We start from the raw sequence: 20,474 nt of genomic DNA on the forward strand, positions 1-20,474 counted from the left end.
CAAACATATCCAAGATGGCAGATAGAAAACAAAAGTGGAGGAAAGCAGGGGAGTACAGAAGGGGTGAGAGGAGACGCAAAAGGCTCAGATTGGAAAGAGGAAAAAGAAGAAAAGTAAAAAGTCTTAGGACCAAGTTGCGAACCTCTTACTCATCTGGGGGAATGGTGGCTTGAGACGTTCCAAGAACTTAGCTTTCAGCCTTTCTTTATTTTCTTCTAAATAAAATGTGAGGAGCCATATTACTTTTGCCTCTGCTCATGATTTTTTCAGACATTAAGCCTAGCTCTATGCACCTATATATTTGACTTAGACACACACACACACACACCCCTCCTCTTTTCCTGGTGTTAATCCCAAAGCACTTTGCTCAATGCCTTAGCTTCCATCACACCACAAACTAACATCTTCCCTTATCAGGGGTAGTGGTGTTAGTCTGTATCCACAAAAATAACAAGGAGTGCGGTGGCAACTCCTTGTTATTTTTAAAGACTAACAGATTTATTTGGGCATAAGCTTTTGTGGGTATCTGAAGAAGTAGGTTTTTTACCCACAAAAGCTTATGCCCAAATAAATCTGTTAGTTTTTAAGGTGCCACCAGATTCCTAGTTGTTTTTGTATCTTCCCTTATGACATCCCATCATTTCTTCTTGGGTCAGCCTCGCAGTCTTTTCCCTTCAGTCTTGATCTCTTGGACTCTCTTACCCACATAGTTGTCTAGACCGCGCTTTACATCACCAAACCATCTGAGCCTGCACTCCCTCGTTCTTTTGTTTATGGCTGTTTCTTTGAGTATGTCTCTAACCTACATGTTCCTCACGTGGCCCTTCTTGGCTTACCCGGTCACCCATCTCAACATTTGCCTTTGCACGGAGCAGACCGTTGGCTCATGTTTTTCTTCTTTGGTGCCCAACACCCAGCGCCAGACCTTAAAACTGGTCACACCACAGGGCAAAAATCAGAGCTGGTGTAAACAGATGCAACTCCAGTACAAGTAACAAATAAGGAAGTCAATGGAGCTGATTAGCTATATGAAGTCTGAATTTTGCTCCAGGTATTAATTGTACTAAGGGTGGAATTCACCTCAGCATAAGACTCAGGCACCACTCTAATCCCCAGTCCTGCAGTCTGATCCACATGGTGCGTGCGCATTCACGTGAAGCCCCACTGGAATTTGTGAGACCCCCACATGATCTGACTGCAGGACTGAGGTCTTAGGGGTCTTAGGCCCAGTACTGTGACTGACACCACATAGACGGACCCCTTCACATGGGTCTGTGGCATCTGTTGCAGAAGCAGGACCCAAGATTTCAAGCTCTTTGGAGGCAGGGACCACACTTTCATCTATCAGAGGGGTAGCCGTGTTAGTCTGAATCTGTAAAAAGTACTGTACTTGCATCTGAAGAAATGAGGTTCTTACCCACGAAAGCTTATGCTCCCAATACTTCTGTTAGTCTTAAAGGTGCCACAGGACCCTCTGTTGCTTTTTACTTTCATCTATGTTTATACAGCACTTAGTCCAATGGGGCCTCAATCCGGATCATGGGCCTCTGGGCAGGGTTGTAATTCAGATATTAAATAACAATAAGATATCATGGTCAATAATAACCATTGACTCCACAGGATCACTCAGGGGGGAAATTCTCTGGCCTGTGTTATTCAGGAATTCAGACTAGATGGTCATAATGAGCCTTTCTGGCCTTAAAATCTAATGTTAATAAGCACAACATCCAACAGTAAATATTTATAGGTTTGGGCCTTTAATTTGTCAAAATCTGCCCATCGTGCATACAATGGATTTAGGCAACAGAAACTTAAGCACAGCTAACCTTAAGGACCTGGATTTAATTTATCTAGCATACATGAACACCAAGAGCACATATCTAAAAGGTCCGGCGTTTTTGCTGCTGAGGTTTTTTTTGTTGATTTTTTTTTCCATGTTCCACATTTGCCAAGCATACCTAGTAACTTGCTCTTTAAAATAAAAATAACTGGTGTTTTCAAAATATCTTCCCCTCCATTCTACCCCTCCCCCTCCCCAAAAAAGGTGGCAAAGCAAGATATTGGTGCTTATTAAAAATTGCGAATCACCCCAAAGTTCTGTATTAAGGCAAATCGTGATGCAAGATTGGGGAGCTGATTCCCTACCCTATGAAGAAAATGCATCAGCTACTTTCTCAGTATGGATCTTGCTGGAATGCACGTTCTTGGATTCCCCACCACAAGAGCCTTATTAAAAAAAGATTATTTCAAGGACATTTTGCCTGAACAGATTCTGTTACTGTGAAGGGGAATAATAAATAACCATACCTAGCGTTCACAGATAGCACTTTTCAACAGCAGAGCTCAAAGCACATAGGGGAAACTGAGGTGCAGAGACTAATCCAAGGTCAACCACCAGGCCAGAGCGGAGAATAGAACCCTGGTTTATCCTAAGATGCAGTTATGTGCTTTAACCACTAGACCCCACAGCCTCATTCCAGCACAAATGAGACTCTGAAAACCACAGGGTTGGAACATTTTAAAAAAAAACAAAAAACCACAACACCACAACGAAAGGTGTTGCTTTTTTATCAGAATTTTTCCAACCATTTTGCTTCATACAGGCAGAGATGGATCCGGCTCACAAATTATGGAACCGGAATCACATCCAAATCCAAACTTCATTGGCGTTCAGCGTCACGGTTTCAAGTCCAGGCCACTACAGAAAGTAGCCTCGCTTTCTGATCTTATAGAACTACTGGTAGACGTTAGCGATGAGCCTGACCCAGAATACTGCGTCAGTATACAGACTACAATATCCTTCTACGTCAGTTGTTCTCAAGCCTTCCATTCTGTGGACCTGATGACAGAGAAAGATTTCTCCATGGACCACCTCTTTCCCAGTTTCTCAACACACACACACACACACACACACACACACACACCCCCCACCCCCTTGCATGGTTCTCCAAGTGCCATTCTGCGGACTAACAATAGCCCATTGTTTGAGAACAGCGACCTTAAGCCTTCGGGGTCTGATCCAGCTCCCATTTAAGCCAATGGAAATCCTGTTTCAATGGAGCAAGATCAAGCTCTCATTTGGTTAGCACCTTTAATGCCAGAGTCCTCAAACTGACAGAGGAACATTGGCCTGTTTATCTCCTTTAACTGTGGCATGATAGGTTAGATGTTAGCTCAACCTTTCTAACTATCCGGATGGTTAAGCACTGGAACAGGTTACCGAGGGAGGATGTGGAATCTACATCATTGGAGGATTCTAAGAACAGGTTGGACAAACACCTGTCAGGGATGGTCTAGGTTTACTTAATCCTACCTTAGCATGGGGGGATGAATCAGATGGTCTCTCAATGACCCTTCTAACCCTATATTTCTATGATTCTCTGATTGTAAATTGTAATAATCCTCATCTGTTGGTAACTTTGTCTTATTTTGAAGAGGGGGTGAAGGTTAGAGATGGGGGGGGCAGGTTAAGCCAGTTGGCAATAACATGTCACAGGTGTGAACTCGTGTTTCATTTTCACTCTGGAGTCGGGGTTGGTGGGAGAGTGCGGGTGGGGAAGAGGGAATGCACTCACAACCCCGCTTCGCTGCCAGTCCAGAATGGCATGTGCTGAGCCAGCGGAAGCTGAACGCAATGAAAAGTGCTAAAAGGTCTCATATCTGCATCGCAGCCTCATCTAAGTGTAATTAATTAGTAGCGCAGCAAGTGGGGGTGAAGTCGCATTTTCTATAGGCTTTTCATTCTGGAGTGATTATTACAGGAGCGATATCGTCAGCGTGCATTTATTCCAAACTAACAAAATAGCACTTAGTGACTGAAATTTTCTTGCTTATTAAACTTAACATAGAGAGTTCCCGGAGGCTTTTTTCCTTCCCCGCTCTTACCACTATAAATATAGTGGGACACGTTATCTTGTGTGTTATTGTGAGGGAGGGATTTGTGTACTTCCCCACCGACTGAGACACAATAGTCATTTCCAAGAGGCTTCACTACTGCAGCAAATGGATCGTTAGATAACTTGGTGTCACCATTCTGGCTAGAAAGGAACTTGAAAATGGCTTGTTGGCCTAGGTGTAAGGCCCAGGAGGCAAAAGGTCATGGGTCCATAGCCTGACCCTTCCTTCTAGGAGAGCAATCCTTCACCTTTGGGTTTTGATAAAACTGGATCGTCTCCATTTGAGATTATACAGCGAATTGCAACACTGTAATTAGCCAGGATTCCACTGCAGAACTGGAAAAAGGGAATCAATCATTGTCAATGTCCCCTCCTGTTTCACGAGGGTCTTTTCTTGCACCAAATTATTTCTAAAAGGCGGCCACATGGGCTGTAAAGGTAGCAGCATGTGGAAAAACAGCCCACAGGAGATAAATGGTTTGGAGCATTAGTGCTGTGACGAGGAGGAACTGGTACAGAGAACCAGTTTTACAGCTTGTGAAATTAGTGACTAGCTCCCTTGAGCAGAAAATAAGGACCACAATCATTCCTAAACTCGCTTACTTCTTCAAAAACCGGTTTAACAGGGAATGATACGTCTCGCGCCATGAGTACCCAGAAAATTTGCCTCATTTCCCCCAAAGTCTAGATGTTGTCTCAGCCACACGTATTACACAGGAGTCATTCCAGGACCCTCAACCTCTGGTTCTATCTCAGCACAAACCATTCTAGGAGAGGCAGCTATTGGCTATCAGCTTCCTCTACTGCTCTGGTGACCTTGGTGGGTGGGGGAGAAGGAAGGAAGCAGCAGGAGGAGAAGGCCTGGAGAGGAATCAAGATTCAGCCTTCTCCTTCTTTTTGCCCTTTTTCAGGAAGGATGGGGTCCGGAATTTCTTCTTCTTCTTGGAGGGAGATTTGGATGGCGAGCCTTCTGGGGACACAGGCCCACTAGTAATTGACTCGGTTTTGTCCTTAGGGGCATCTGGGTCAGCATCTGTGGTTGTGGTCATCTGGCTCATTCCTTTGCTTAGGGTGTCTTCTGCAGTTTGGTCGTCATCTTTCCCGTTCACGACCACCGCTGCCAGCTGCACCTCCTCTCCAGCAGCAGTGGGATCGGCAAGGGCTTGGCTGGTGTCCGTCTTCTTAGCACCTTCACAAAAGAAAGACACAAGGCATGAGGATTTATGGGGGCAGGGTCCCCAATCTCACTAGAAGGGCTGCTATTTTGTGTGGCTACAGGGCCGGATCGCCTGGCTCTGCGAAGTGGTTTTGACTGGGAGATTGCAGGCTAATAAGGAGTGGGCATTTTCCAGCTTGCCTAGAGCTAGCCCTGTGGTCTTACTATAATCATTCCACCAGTGACTCCAATGAGGAAACTCTACCTTGACACTAGTTTAAATAGAAGCAGAATTTGGCCCAAGGGGCAAGGACATTGTCGTGGTCTGATTCCCTTCTCTCTGGCACCATTGTAAGTCCATTGGGTCTGGCTCTCCTGTGCCGTGCACCTTGAGGATCTATACATCTCTGCAAAGTGGGCGTGATCTGAAGTTGGTGGTGTGTTTCATCCACTTTGCACAGGAGGTGCAGGGCAGTGGGGAATCAGGCCTATGGTATTTACACAGACTAGACCTTATCATGCTCCCACTGAATGGGAATTTGGCCCTTGATTTCAACAAAAGCCAGAGCAGTCTTGCTGTGATGTGGAGAAAATGGGACACTGATGGGTTGAGACAATATGGCCAGGAAGAATCCTCTGACCCACATCTCCTGGACCTGAGGAAAGATCTTGTGCTTCACGTTGCCTCCTCGGTTTAATTTTTCCTCATTGAATGCAGGCAGAGCTAGAAGTTGGAACTAAAGGTATGTCTACATGGTAACCGCTGCAGTGGCAGAGCGATGCTGCTGAAGCTATGCCACTGTAGCACCGTGGTGTAGACACTTCCAACAGCAGTGGAAGAGGTTGTCTTTCAGAGAGGCTGACGGAAGAATCCTTCCGTCAACCTAGCCATGTTTACACCAGGGTGAGGTCAATCTAATTACAGTGTTCCAAGTGCAAAATTGTTCAGAGCCCCTGAGCAAGGTAACTAGGTCAGTCTATGGGTATGTCTACACTACCCACCGGATCGGCGGGTAGTGATTGATCTATCGGGGATCGATGTGTGGCGTCTCGTCTAGACGCGATACATTGATCCCCGAACGCGCTCCTGTTGACTCCGGAAATCCACCAGGGCGAGAGCGGAAGCAGAGTTGACGGGGGAGCGGCAGCCGTTGATCCCGCGCCGCGAGGACGCGAAGTAAGTCGATCTAAGATACATCGACTTCAGCTACGCTATTCTCGTAGCTGAAGTTGCGTATCTTAGACGGATTCCCGCCCCCCCAGTGTAGACCAGGCTTATGCGTAGGTCTGGCCTAGGTTTAAAACCAGAAGTCTTCTCAACTTCGTCCCTGGGAAAAAGAGGTTGCAAATTTCGTCTATGGAACTCCAGAGAAGAAGGGGTTATTGCTAAGCAAACATGGGTGCCCAACAGGAGCAGATTGGCCAAGGATGGTCAGAACTCCTGGAAGCCTGTCTGCTAAGTGACCGGTACATTTAAACAGTGCTAAGGGTACCTAAGCACTTGGATTTTCCATTTGCTCACTCATGATGTTTTTTCCTCTGAGCCCACAAACACAGACAGGAGTGTGGTGTTTTGCAAAGGGCGTCTTTTGCAACTAGGTTAATGAATGATCCTCTTTGACAATGAACGCAGGAAGCTGTGTTCTGGGAAGAATCAATTAAACAATTGCATGCATACCTCTTTTCCTCTTCCTTCTTCTCTCCCTCTCTCTTTTTTTCCCTTGTCCCGTAGATTTCTTTATTGGATTTACTAAGATAATTATAATGAACACACCAGACTTCCATAGCACCTTTCAACTAAGGATCCCAAAGGGCTTTACAAAGAGGTGCTGAGCCACCCAACACCCTTGTGAGCCCTGCGGTATGATCTCCATTTTACAGATGGGGAAACTGAACCATGGATCATTTAGGCAATTTGCCCAAGGTCATGCACTAAGTAAGAAGCAGAGTGAGGAATAGAACCCATGGATCCCCTGCTCTAATTGCTAGACCGCACTCTTGGCTGATACTTGTCACAGCTTGTGTATATTGCGTGGGCTTTACGTAGTGGAGCAGCTGTTCCCTTTGTACATATTCATCATGAATATATTGCTCCCATGAATATATTTGCCAACAAATTACCTTTCACCCCTTCCCCATAGGCCAGTGGCTCCCAAACTGGGGTTCGCAAACCCCTGGGGGTTCGCACAATGTTACAGGGGGTTCGCCAGAAAAATTTCCTTAATGGTGGCCAGAGGACCCCAGGCATGGGAGGCAGCAGGTGTGGCCCAGTTGCAGCGCAGACTGTGGAGCGCTGAGTGGGCAGCCGAGCCCCAGTCAGCGTGGGGCCAGCAGCCCAAGCCCCACGGAGTGCAGAGCCGGCAGCCCAGAGCCCGGCCAGCAGGGGCCAGCAGCCTGAGCCCCATCGTGGGCAGGGCGGCAGCTGGGACCCCAGGCACGCAGGTGGCAGCTTGGACCCCTGTCTTTGGCAGATGGGAAGTTGGGTGGCATGAGGGGCAGAGTGAGCAGGGGCCACGCTGTACATGGGGGGTGGTCCAGGCTAATTTGTCCCTCGCGGGGCACCCTCCTAGGGATAGCCCTGGTGGTGGAACAAAAAGTGTTTGCGCCCCAAACCCGCTGGAACCAGGTAGTAGTCACTGTAGCAGGTTCAGGTGCCTCAGTAATTCGATACTAAGTCATTTTCTCTGGAGTGCTGTTTTGCTTCAGTGAGAGGTGAGTGAATGTTAGCATCACACTGAGGAGAGTTAAACTTAAATCCCTGGAAATATTCATTTTTAGGAGGGGATTCACGAGATTTCACATTTTAGTAAAAAGGGTTCACAGGTTGTTAAAGTTTGGGAACCACTGCCGTAGGCAACTATGGACCACGCTTAAAAAAGTGATAGGACTGCTTTGGTGTTTGCCGAGCTGCTGGTTTTAGAGCTAGCACTGGGATAGAGCTAGCATCAAAATATGGATAATATGTGGTATGGTGAAAGCTGGATCTCCCCCCTCCAACCCTCCCAGAGGCTGGCTGCAAGGACACATTAACCTTGTTAATTATTCAGACAGTGAATACATTTTGTGCAGGCATCCCCGCCATGATTCCATAAGGGTTTGGGATAGAAAGGAAATGGCATGGAGGAGGAAGCTTTCTTTTCAGAGCCTGCAGTGCAGAGAACATTTGCAATCAGGCAGTCAACCCCCAATCTTGGCTGCCTTCATTTGTAAAGCCTGGCTCTTTGCTTGACTCCTAGCCTGCCTGCACCTCCACCCAGTGCTTGACTTAGAGCCCGATCCTGGCGAGCACAGAGCGGTACTTACTCAATGCGTAGCACCCGTCTCTGCTGGGGTTGTTCCTGTGACTAGGTGCAACTCAGTGAGAATGATGGTGACCCTCCAGACGCAATACAGTTTAAAAAACATTAGTGCTTCTCTACGCAGAGACCCAGGGTACATCTACCCTTCAAGCTGGGGTGTGGATCATCAAAGAGACATACCTGTGCTATCTCTGAGCAAGCCCATGCGCTAAAAATAGACTGCAGCTGCTCCTCAGTCCTCCAGCAGCACACCCTCTCAGCTCCTTGCGCCTCTTGCTCCCAGCTCCTCACACTCACACCACAAACTGAAGTGAGCTCCTTTTAAAACACAGGTGCCCTGATTAGCCTGCCTTAATTGATTCTAGCAGCTTCTTCTTAATTGGCTCCAGGTGTCCTAATTAGCCTGCCTGCCTTAACTGGTTCTAGCAGGTTCCTGATTACTCTAGTGCAGCCCCTGCTCTGGTCACTCAGGGAACAGAAAACGACTCATCCAGTGACCAGTATATTTGCCCTCTACCAGACTCCTGTACCCCACTGGTCTGGGTCTGTCACACTGCGTAGACAAGCCCTTACTTCCGTCCCTCTCATCACAGGAGATTGGTCAGCACTGAGAAAGATCCAAATCTGAAGCAGACCAGAGTCCATCTGTAATTTTGACTACACCAAGCCATTAGATTTTTGCCTACTTAAAACAGGAACACCCGTCACTACGCAAAGGTATGTCAGTCAATGGCTGGCGTGAGAAGTTCTTTGGCGAGAGAAGCACAGTGCCGAGTCCTGAGAAAGTACTAGAGTAAGAATTCAGCCACACATTTTCAAATAAAGAAATAACGCAAAGGCGTAATAAGCCAGCTAGGACTGAAGAAAGAAAGTAGCTTCAGCTCTCAGACAGGCTGTGTATTCAATAGAGCTGGGTGAAATTTTTCAGCTCCAGCTTTCTGCCCCCTTCCCCCCTCCCACCCCCCCCCCCCCAAGCAAAATGTAGATTTGGCAACACGGAGACGTTTCACGAGATGTCAGTTTCGCCAAATTGTTTTGGTAGGGGGAAAAAAAGAGTAAAAAAAATTCTGAAAAAAATCTTTGCCTCTGTAAGACGCTCTCACATTAGGTGGCATGAGGAATGCAACACTGCATCACCCCCAGACCCTGCGTTCTGTAATATCCTTAAATGTACATGGCATAGGAGCTTGAAACCTGCCCAGACTTTGGTCTCCTGCATGGCAGAGAGGGAGCTGCTAGGTGAAACGATTCCTACAAGTATCTATAACATTAATTTTTTTTAATTTTACCGCCCCGACCCCAGTAATGACTTACCACCAGAAACCTCATCAAATTTTAGAGCTTTCCTTTTCCCATGCTGTCTTTTAGGACACTAAAGGCACAAATTGTGTATGCAACAGCGGAAAGTGATATGCACAATGGAAAGCAATGGGGAAAAGACAGAAGAACTGCAAGAAAAGCTGTTTATAGCAAGCGTAAATAGCTTTGCTGGCCAGTTTTGATGCTGGCCATTTGAACTCATACCGTTGGTGTTTTGAAATCAGTAAGCTAGGACAAAGCTCTGGTCTCAGATCTGCCCAGCAGATCTTGAATCCTATATTCCATTCCTCCCCCATGCACAGATCCACCACTGATAGGGTGACCAGATGTCCCAATTTTATAGGGACAGTCCTGATATTTGAGGCTTTGTCTTAAAAAGGCACCTATTACCCCTCACCCCCATCCTGATTTTTCACACTTGCTGTCTGGTCATGCTACCCACTGAGCTCAGCGGAAGTTCTGTGAACAGGGCGAGAAGAAAACTGTCAAGCCCTCCTGGGTAGAATTGTGTCCATTAAGCAGATTTTGTGATCTTGGTGCGGTGCTTTTGAGGGTGGGAGATTCCTTCTACAAAGACCTGAGGCTACAGTTGGCTTCTTTTTACAACGTTCAGGACTATCTTTGGGTGGAAGAGAGACAGGAGATAAAAATGGGGCATAAAAACAAATCCTTCTCAAAATCTTGAGCAAGGAAAAAGTCAGAGCAACTCTTCTGAAACAGCCTATAAGAAAGGAGCCTTTCTTAAAAATCCCTCTGAAGTGAGAGGCATCGGCATCTTAATAGAGGACTAAATTACACAGTTGGGTGGTCAAATCAGCACACAGGCAGGTAAAGTGGGAACTTTCAAGTATCAGTGCTTACATAAAATGGTGAGGGTTTCTAGAGAAACGACAGATAGAATTTATGATGATAATAATAATAATGCTTTGCTCTCATGTAATACTTTCCCACAGTAGATCTCAAAGTGCTTTACAAAGTAGGTCAATAGCATTATCCCCATTTTACAAAGGGGGAAACTGAGGCATAGAGTGGGGAAGTGACTTGCCCTAGGTCACCCAACAGGCTAGGGGCTGAGCCAGGAATAGAACCCACATCTTCTAAGTGCCAGGCTGGTGCTGTCCAATAGGCCACTCTGCCTCTGAGCCTAAGTGCTGATCGGAACAGCCAAATGCAGAACGTGCAGGCTCTATTAAGGTGCCCAACATTTGAAAACTGGTGCCTGTTGGTCTCCCATATGACGAAAGACTGATACTGGGCGAACTGAAAGCTAGCACATTTGGAAGCTTTTCCATGAAGCTGCATCCCTGCTGTGAACATATTGGAAGATTTCCCCATCCACCCTCTATCTCCCCTGTGAGAAGCATCCCACCTCCCGCAAGGTGATGGTAGGCGAGCTTAGAAAACAGCCTCTCTATACTTACTACAGTGACAAGTATTCAGAATCAGAGGTAAGTCCTTTGGAGAAAGCAACACATGGAAAGAGAAAGGAAGAAATTGTGGGGACAGACATACACCAACACAATGAGACACAATGAGAACAATAAAAGAGTAAAGCCACAACATTGACTTTCATGGACCAGTTCACGTCTTTGCCTAGGGCAGCCAGATACCTTCATTGTCTCCAGTGAGCTATGCATCTGATCTGAGGAGCATGCTAATAACTCACACCATTTCTCCCCCCGCATTATGCCCAGCTACTGATTAACACAACGCTGACGTGTTTTCATTTTAGCTATCTGATACCCTCTGATAGTATTATATCACCTCTTATATTGAAATCCAAGGCAGGAGATAGATAGATATAGAGCTCTCTCTCTCTCTAAATATAGATATATAGCTATATATATCTATCTCCTGCCTTGGATTTCAATGTAAGAGCAGAGGCGACATACTATATATATATATATAAATAAATAAATAAATAAATAATGTTCTGGAACCCCTGGGACTAACTCACACACATTTGACTGACCCAAAGCCCACTGGAATTAGTAGAAAGAGGTTTGGATCAGGTCCATAGCCAGCAGTTTCTTACTACACGTATTGTTATGCTCACTGGTTGCGCCTTGTTTCAAGTTACATTGCCCACTCTTTGGGACGGGGGCGGTGTCTTTCCATGGGTTTGTACAGCGCCTAACACAATGGAGAGCTTATTCCAGGGGAGGGCTTTGGGCACTCCTGCGGTGCAAATAATAAAGAAATAGACATCTTCGTTCCAAAGGCCTCCTGTGTGATTTGTTGGGACAAAGGTGGCGCAGAACTTATGGCCATAATAACCCACCCTCCTTTTAACAAAGAAAAGGAGAACTGGATTATCTTTCCACTGGTGGAAGATGCCCCTCCAAGCCTACAGTATGCCCATGCCTTGCTGCCCATGTGACAGGGCTCAGGTTTATCTCAGGATGCGACTGCAGGAACACTGCTGCATCCACCCTAGGCAGTACCCCAAATGCTCCAATTCCCGCCATGCAGCATAATCACTGCCTGGCACACAGGCTCAGCTTACCGTCTGAGGACTTCGCGGGGGACACGGGTGGGCTCTTTGGTGGAGACTTTGTGGGGCTTCGCTGTGGGGAAGCGCAGGGAGACTTCACAGGAGAAGCCTGAGATTCCTCCACGCTCGCGTCTCTCTCACCTAGGAGCAGAGAAGACATCCAAGTGCTATGTAAAAGATGGGGGGCGAGATCCCAAAAGACACACTCCCCGCCTGTCTTCTGGGTACGGCTAATTGGAACGTATTTCCTCCAAGCTCAAATGTTTTGAAGACGTATCGGTTTCCATAGGGAGGGTTTTCTGGGAGCGCTGTACATACACAGGGATGTGGGAGAGCCAGATGAAGTCCCTGCTCTGCTCGATTCACAGTGATCTGGGAGGAAAGACTCTGCTCTGAACCAGGCAGAGCAAGGACAAGAACCTGGATTCCCTGGCCAGTGCCCTAGTTAACCTCCCGGAACACACACACACTTCACGTGACCGAACAAAGCCATGGCCGCTCCCTCCGGTTATTTACCGTCTAATCCCAGTTTCTTTCTTTCCACCTCTTTCTTGTACTCCTCCAGCTCTTGGTCGGTTAGCTGGCTGAACGGGTTTGGGGGCTCTGGCTCAGTTGGTATCTCCTCCTGGGATTCTTCTTGTGTCTCCGTGTCTGCTTTGGAAGCCAGGTTACTCTCCGCAGACTGAAACCAACCGCAGACATGACATTGCACCATCAGCACAAGGGCTGGGGATAAGGTTTAGTGGGTTTTGTGGGCTAGCGATCCTCTTATGTAATGGACCCAAGGCTCAGTATTCTAGGAGCCCAGCCCATGGTTTAAGTGTTTGTTCTCACCGACGCCGATCCTGATCTGCAGGGAGCAAAGCCCTGTGTGCAGCAGAACTGGTGCGATTCCACCACGCACAAGGGGAGCGGGTTATGGGGAAGGCACACAAGCCCTGTGTGGCATGAACTCAGCTCCAGGGTGGGAGAAATACCTTAGGGGGCTGCTATGGGGAGTGGGGCTAGTGGATCCATTACTCTGTGTTTCCATTTGATACTGCCATCCATGGAGTTGGGGCACAGTGTAGTTTTAACGGGATGGGAGCAGCTCCACTCCAACTCTGAGCAGGGAGAGAGCCCCCCCACTTCAACACCAACACATCACCATCAGGATTCCCCTGATCTGAGTTTCACAGCTAGAACCCGTGTGCTTATTCTGCAGAGAAGGACCTGGGGATTACAGTGAACAAGAAGCTGGATCTGAGTCAGCAGTGTGCCCTTGTTGCCAAGAAGACCAATGGCATATTGGGCTGTATTAGTAGGAGCATTGCCAGCAGATCGAGGGAAGTGATTATTCCCCTCTAATCGGCACTGGTGAGTCCACATCTGGAGTATTGTGTCCAGTTTTGGTCCCCCCACTACAGAAAGGATGTGGACAAATTGGAGAGAGTCCAGCAGGGGGCAACAAAAATGATTAGAGGGGTAGGGTGTGACGTTGTGCAGTCTATATGGTTTTATAAAAACATGATAATAAGTGAATATAATGTAACTGGGATAGTTTTAGAAAAATATGGTAAAAAGTGAATATAACGTAACTGGGATATGCTTCATGCAAAAGGTCTCTTGAAAGGTATCATTACAAAGCTTATAATCTACTGAGTGTGATCATCCGATCTGTATAAATGTACCACTCTTGTATCTAAAACTAGAAATATAAAATATAACTCTGAGGGCCTATTGTAATTATGTGAAGTGTGGGCCATTAATGATGGTTTGGAATCTTGATGACTCCCATTGTCTGCAGATGGCTGTGTTTACCTGTGAGTCTTCCTGTATATGTGTGTGCTGGCAAGTGAGTAATGAAGTCTTGCAGTGACATGTGATCATGTCACCTGAACTGGAATCCATCTTTAACCTGGTGCTTTTCCAGTGGGGGGGGGGGGGGAACCCAGAGGGACAAAGGGTTCCCGCCTTATGCAAAAGATTTATAAAGGGGTGGAAGAGAACAAAGGGGAGAAAGGAGCCATCTGAAGAATCCCCTAGCCTTCACCTGAGCTGCAACAAGAGCTGTACCAGGGGAAAGAATTGTGCCCAGGCCTGGAAGGTGTCCAGTCTGAGAAAAACTTACTGAAACATCTCTGAGGGTGAGATTATCTGTATTTAGTTTGATTAGACATAGATTTGCGCATTTTATTTTATTTTGCTTGGTGACTTACTTTGTTCTGTCTGTTACTACTTGGAACCACTTAAATCCTACTGTCTGTATTTAATAAAATCACTTTTTATTTAGTAATTTACTCAGAGTATGTATTAATACCTGGGGGAGCAAACAGCTGTGCATATCTCTCTATCAGTGTTATAGAGGGCGAACAATTTATGAGTTTGCGGTGCATAAGCTTTATGCAGGGTAAAATGGATTTATTTGGGTTTAGACCCCATTGGGAGTTGGGCATCTGAGTGCTAAGGACAAGCACACTACTGTGAACTGTTTTCAGGTAAACTTGCAGCTTTGGGACAAGTGATTCAGACCCTGGGTCTGTGTTGCAGCAGATGGGAGTGTCTGGCTCAGCAAGACAGGGTGCTGGAGTCCTGAGCTGGCAGGGAAAACAGGAGCAGGGATAGTCTTTGCACATCGGGTGGCAGCTCCCAAGGGGGTTTCTGTGATCCAACCCGTCACATAGGGCACATGACTTACGTGGAGAGGTTGAGGGAACTGGGATTATTTAGTCTGCAGAAGAGAAGAGTGAGGGGAGATTTGATAGCTGCTTTCAGCTACCTGAAGGGGGGTTCCAAAGAGGATGGAGCTAGGCTGTTCTCAGTGATAGCAGATGACAGAACAAGGAGCAATGGTCTCAAGTTGCAATGGGGGAGGTCTAGGTTGGATATTAGGAAACACTATTTCACTAGGAGGGTGGTGAAGCACTGGAATGGGTTCCCTAGGGAGGTGGTGGAATCTCCTTCCTTAGAGGTTTTTAAGGCCTGGCTTGACAAAGCCCTGGCTGGGATGATTTAGTCAGTGTTGGTCCTGCTTTGAGCAGGGGGTTGGACTAGATGACCTCCTGAGGTCCCTTCCAACCCTGATATTCTATGATTCTATGATTCTATTCACCCTTAACCCACACAGGGCTGCTGCCTCGATCGGCAGAGCTGCAGGAGAGCAGGGATGTTTACTGCACTATAACATTCCCCGTGAAGCTAGCCCCTTCGTTAATAAGAGTACCGGACTCCTGCTCTTCTCTGCTATCACGCTGGCTAAGAGCTGGGACTGGGGTCCTGCCGATTTCACATCCTGGCGGTTTTGCTCCCGAATCTGTGGGTGAAAAATCAGCCAATAAATAAAAAGAGCTGAAATAAAAGTCTAGCCTAGCTGGCTTAGGGGCACAGTAATAGAGCGGGCCTTGAATTGCCACTGATTTGCGCCTCGGAGAGACTTTTACACGTGGACTAAGGGAGCGTAAAAAGTTCTTTGCACCAGTATCAACGACAACACAAGGAGCAAGGAAGTAGAGAGTCAAGCCCAGAATCTCTCTCTCCTTGGCTGCCCATCTGAATCCAGTGTAGCTCAGTAGCGACTGAATGCCATCCAATGCCCGGTCCTTGGCCTACGTGAAACAAGCCAGCACGTCTCAGCCCTGTTCCTACAGGACAGGGAGGTTTAGCATGACACTGGCACTATTTGGAACTTCCGTCTCAGCCAGGAGGCCAGGCACCGAATGGGTGACAGAGGGACTTTCCCTCTGACCTAGAGGTGGTTCATTCTGATCAGGGCTGAATTGTGTTTACAAGGCAGCGCTGGGGAAGGGGTATATGGTGAACTACCCTGTTACCTGCTCTGGTGGTGATCAGAGAACTTCAAAGTGGCGAGTCTGGACCTCGCCACCAGCACTAAACTTGCTGATGTAAAATGAAGAGAAAATGTAAAAGGAAGTGGCTCATCTGCTCCCCTACCAGCTGCAGGAAAGTCAGGTCACTCGAGTCTCAGAGGAATCTACTGATTCTCAGCCACCTGGAAATTAAGACCTGCCATAGAGCGTGGGGTGACAAGAGAGACATCTGAGAGCTGCCACACCTTGTTCCTCATTTCCAGCACTTCCTGTGGGTCTGTGTAGAGAGGCACAAATTGGTTGGGGTTTTCAATTCGGATCGGGGTCCCGCTGCTGGCTTTTTCCACCTCGTCGGCCTTCATCCACTGGCCCGTACCAAGGATAGGGTAGGGAAAGAGCAAAGAAAATACATCAAGCCCAGAACTGCAGTATCATTAAGACCCAGGAGACACATGGGCCCAGCCTATGAGTTTCTGACCCATCACAGAATTTTGGATGTTCCAAACTTCGTAGACATTCAGAGCTGGGTAAAGTCCCTTATAGAGAGAGGGGTCAGCAACAAAATTCAGGAATCTGAATTTGGATTCAGATCTAATCCACCCCCTTCCCTGACATTCAAGGTTTTGGTTCAGCCCATTCGGGTGCAATTCCATCGATCTGGATTCTGGTGTGCGCAGCTTTAGGGTTTTGCCTTGACTTGTGTCTAGTAAGCAATTGTTAAATCCCTATCCAAATGTCTATCTAGCTTAGGAACTTGTAGGGCCCCCAGTACCATAGCATCTCACCACCTTTAACGTATTTCTCCTCCACGCTCCTGTGAGGCAGGGCAGGGCTATTATCCCGTTGTACATATGGAGAACTGAGGCTAAGTGACTCGCCCAACGTCACCCTCACCACTGGCCCACTCTTCCTGTCTATGCCCCAGGTGACTCCATTCTGGTAGAAGCCCCAGCTGGTTAGCGCATCTCCCAGTAGAAGAGGAAGGCGAACATTTTTATACAGACCAGTCACCAATTTTGCGAGGGCTCCCCATGAACGTAAGAACATAAGAATGGCCGTACTGGATCAGACCAAAGGTCCATCTAGCCCAGTATCCTGTCTACTGACAGTGGCCAATGCCAGGTGCCCCAGAAGGAGTGAACCTAACAGGTAATGATCAAGTGATCTCTCTCCTGCCATCCATCTCCACCCTCTGACAAACTGAGGCTAGGGACACCATTCCTTACCCATCCTGGCTAATAGCCTGTTGGTACCTGTTGCTGCTGGAAAGCAGCTTTGCTGCCTGGAACCCGAGGGGTTGTTTTCAGGGATGGGTGAACTGGTTTGAATGCAAAACTGCCTCTTCCCCCCAAAACCTTCCCCCAAAACCTGAAGGTAACGATTTACAGGCTGTCCTACTCTGGTTCTGGCCTGAGCCACAGTTACTCTGGGAGAGGCCAGGCTTGGGGTCTACCAAGTCCAACCAGAAACATCATGAGAATGTCTAGATCAGCTCCAAGCATCTATTGGGCCTTTTAACTCCTTACCCACTGCACTCCGCTGTTGTGGAGGAAGTTGGCCAGGGTCTTTTATGACAGTGCCTTGTACCCAGAATACAAAGCTCATTCCCCCTTACCGTGGTCTTAGTCCGCTGGCTGCCCGCGCTTCTCTGATTCTCCTCAGCTACGTTCACCCGTAGGTAGGTGTTGGGCGTGTTTAGCCAGCGGGTCTTCTCCTTCTGCTGCTTCTGGGCATGCTGTCGGAGGGTGGCGATGGGAGCAACCTCCTCCTCAAAGACGAATGCTGTGACGGTGGCAGGGATCAGCACATCGCTTTTATGCTTGATTTTCTCCTGGACAAAAGGGTACCGGTACGTGTAGCCTGTTCGGTAACCCTGGAAGGACACAAACAGAATGCTTCTTTACTTGGAAAACTAGCTCAGAGGTCCCCAAACTGTGGGGCGCGCCCCCTTAGGTGGGTGCGGAGGAACGTTCAAGGGGGCATGGCTGGGGCCCAGCAGGGAGTGCCACCCAGCTCCGTTCCTGGCCCCAACCCTGACTCCCGGCCCCACACCCAGCTCCAGCTGCCAGCCCTGTGCCTGGGGTCCCACCTGCCGGCTGCATGCCCAGGGTCCCGGCTGCTGGCCCCAGATGTGGCCCCAGCCCCCTTCCCCATGTCCGGGTCCCCTCCCCGAGCCACATCCCCGACTCCGGGAGGGGGAGTGCGGACAAGGGCCGGGAGGGGCGTGAGGTAAAACATTTGGGGACCCCTGCTCTAGCTATTAGGACTGGGCAAAAAATGGCGGGAAAAGGTTAGAGAAAAATGCCATGGGGTTCAAAACAGATCTAGCGTTTGATCTGATTTTTCTTTTTCCCCTTTTTGCAAAACCACAGAAATTTTTATTAACATTTTTTGTCTACCCAAATCCTGGTTTTTAGGAATGGTTTCAGTAAATGAAAGTTTTGATGATGATTGCAACAACATTTCTGGTAAGAGAACATTTTAAAAGCGTTGCAACAAACAAACAACCCCCAGTATAAAATTTAAGATTGTCGCATTTAATGGTTTTGAAAAAAGGCCATTTTGTTTTTAAACAGTTCTTCATTCAAGCATTTTTGGCCAGCTCTGCTATCTGCCCATCTCCCTATGGTCAAATGAGGGCTATCTACATCCCAGATCTTTTCCTCTTCCCTCCCAAGATAAGCAGCATGTACTGCTGAAAACTGGCTCCCCCAGAGGCAGGAAGAGCACATAACGATGCCCCAAAATGGATTTGTAGTCTGTTCAGCTGGCATGCCTGATGTTTCGAGGCAGATTCCTTAGCAGGAAAGCAAACTGCTTGTTTGGCCTGGGACACATCCTGTGAGATACTGAAGCTACGTCTACACTGCAACTGGAGATGTGAGTTGCAGCTTGTGTAGACATATCCGCGCTGTCTCCAGGCAGGCGCAAGGGGAGTGTGGAGAATGAGGAATGGGCCACAGCTAAATCGGCTGGAGACTTACCAGGTTGTCCAGCATTCGCATGAGGGCCTCAAACTCATGCTCTCCCAGGCGGCTCTTCTGCATGGGTCCGAACGTGCTCCCGGCCCATCGGACTGACCCAACATCGTGGGGCCTGTACTTCTCCCGCTCCAGCACAATCAGATTCTCAGCTCCCCCAGCGCTAGACAAGGCAGAGACCTAGAGCAAAGCACAGAGACTACAGCAACACAGGCGCAGCTGGAGAAGCCATTGAGGAAGGGCCAGATTCTTGGTTATGCTCCACCCCCGTTTGCTCTGCAGAAAGGGGAAGGATTCTGGCTAGCAGAGAATTCCCTTGGTGGAAGGGAGCTCCTGAATGGAATAAAGCTGCTAGAGTTGGCTCCTGCAGCAGCTACCCACCAGCCCAGCCTTGGGAGCGTGCCAGAGTTACCCTACACTAGTGGTCCCCAAACTTTTTACCTTGTGCCCCCCTTACCCCGTCTATGCCCCCCTCCCACCCTCTGGAGCCAGGGCTGAAGCTCCAGGATGGGGAGACACAGACAGGGGTAAGGGGGATGAGGCTGGGGCCACAGCTGGGGGCAGGCACAGGGCCGGGAGCAGAGTCCCGGGTGCGGGGCCTCACCAGGAGTGGAGCTGTGAGCACGGGGCTGGCAGCCAGGACCAGGAGCGGAGCTGGGTGGCACTCCCTCCCCATCCCCCACGGGGGCTGGCCCAGGCCCCAGGCGCACCCCCTCTCTCCCCGAATGGAAACAATGTCCCCTGCCCTGAAGTGCTTGCCATGTGAGACCCTAATCCTGCAAATGTGCATGTTACTCAGGCACCCGGATGGTTTGCAGCATCAGTCCCAATTCATTTATTTACTGACAACCTTTTTCTCTCCTCAGCTGACGGCACTGAAATAGCTGCGTGGCGCTTGTTGCCGTATTTCAGAAAGTCGAGATGCATCTGTAACAGCCCCAGACCCCGGCGCGCTCCCCGCCTGCCAGCCACAGAGGCAGAGCGCAGGCCGGTTTGGAAACAAAGCCAAGCAGCCTTGGGAGTCACTGGGCATTCAAATGCCGCTATTGCGCTGGGGAGTTAATGACTAGGGAGTAATGAGCGGGGGCGGAGAGGAGAGACAGGAAACAGGCAGAAAGGCCCATGAGTAGCAGCGTCAACAAGGCTGCATGTGGGAAGGAGGCAGCCTGCAGAGCGCATGTATTCCCAGCCCTTCACCTGCAGATGGCTCAGGGGCCAGGCCTCAGCAGGCGCTGCTGACCTCGTTTTCCCAGCTAAAGAAGTAGGTCGATGTGCAGAGGGGAGGACAGCGGCATTTATAATAAATGACACTGATTGCAAGCTAGCTGCCTAACCAGCGCAACCAAACCCGCCGCTTCGGTACAGCCGCACCCGCACCGCGCGGGAAGAGCAGAGCAGAAGAAAGTCAGCATCCTCATGTTGCATTTTCAGGCTTTGCTGACAAGCCACTGTTTAAAAAAATAAAAATAATAAAAAACCAACCCACAAAGGAAATCTACAGCAGCTGTAGGTGGGGCTGCAG

The 20,474-nt window shown here is 48.4% G+C and overlaps 1 protein-coding gene across 1 annotated transcript in view; it reads right to left on the reverse strand.

The window, feature by feature from the left end:
• Positions 1-1,734: 1,734 nt before the first annotated feature.
• ADD2 (adducin 2) overlaps positions 1,735-20,474 on the reverse strand; it is a 106,127-nt gene continuing 87,387 nt past the window's right edge. Inside the window, exons 9-15 of the mRNA XM_054020139.1 lie at positions 18,956-19,132; positions 17,587-17,844; positions 16,217-16,336; positions 15,368-15,457; positions 12,682-12,847; positions 12,178-12,306; positions 1,735-5,085 (exon numbers count right to left, since the gene is read on the reverse strand). Of these exons, the coding sequence (XP_053876114.1) occupies positions 4,769-5,085; positions 12,178-12,306; positions 12,682-12,847; positions 15,368-15,457; positions 16,217-16,336; positions 17,587-17,844; positions 18,956-19,132 (1,257 nt within the window). The 3' untranslated portion in view covers positions 1,735-4,768. The remainder of the gene's footprint in view (positions 5,086-12,177; positions 12,307-12,681; positions 12,848-15,367; positions 15,458-16,216; positions 16,337-17,586; positions 17,845-18,955; positions 19,133-20,474) is intronic.

This window comes from Malaclemys terrapin, chromosome 2 (genome assembly GCF_027887155.1).
Source record: "Malaclemys terrapin pileata isolate rMalTer1 chromosome 2, rMalTer1.hap1, whole genome shotgun sequence".
NCBI lineage: Eukaryota > Metazoa > Chordata > Testudines > Emydidae > Malaclemys > Malaclemys terrapin.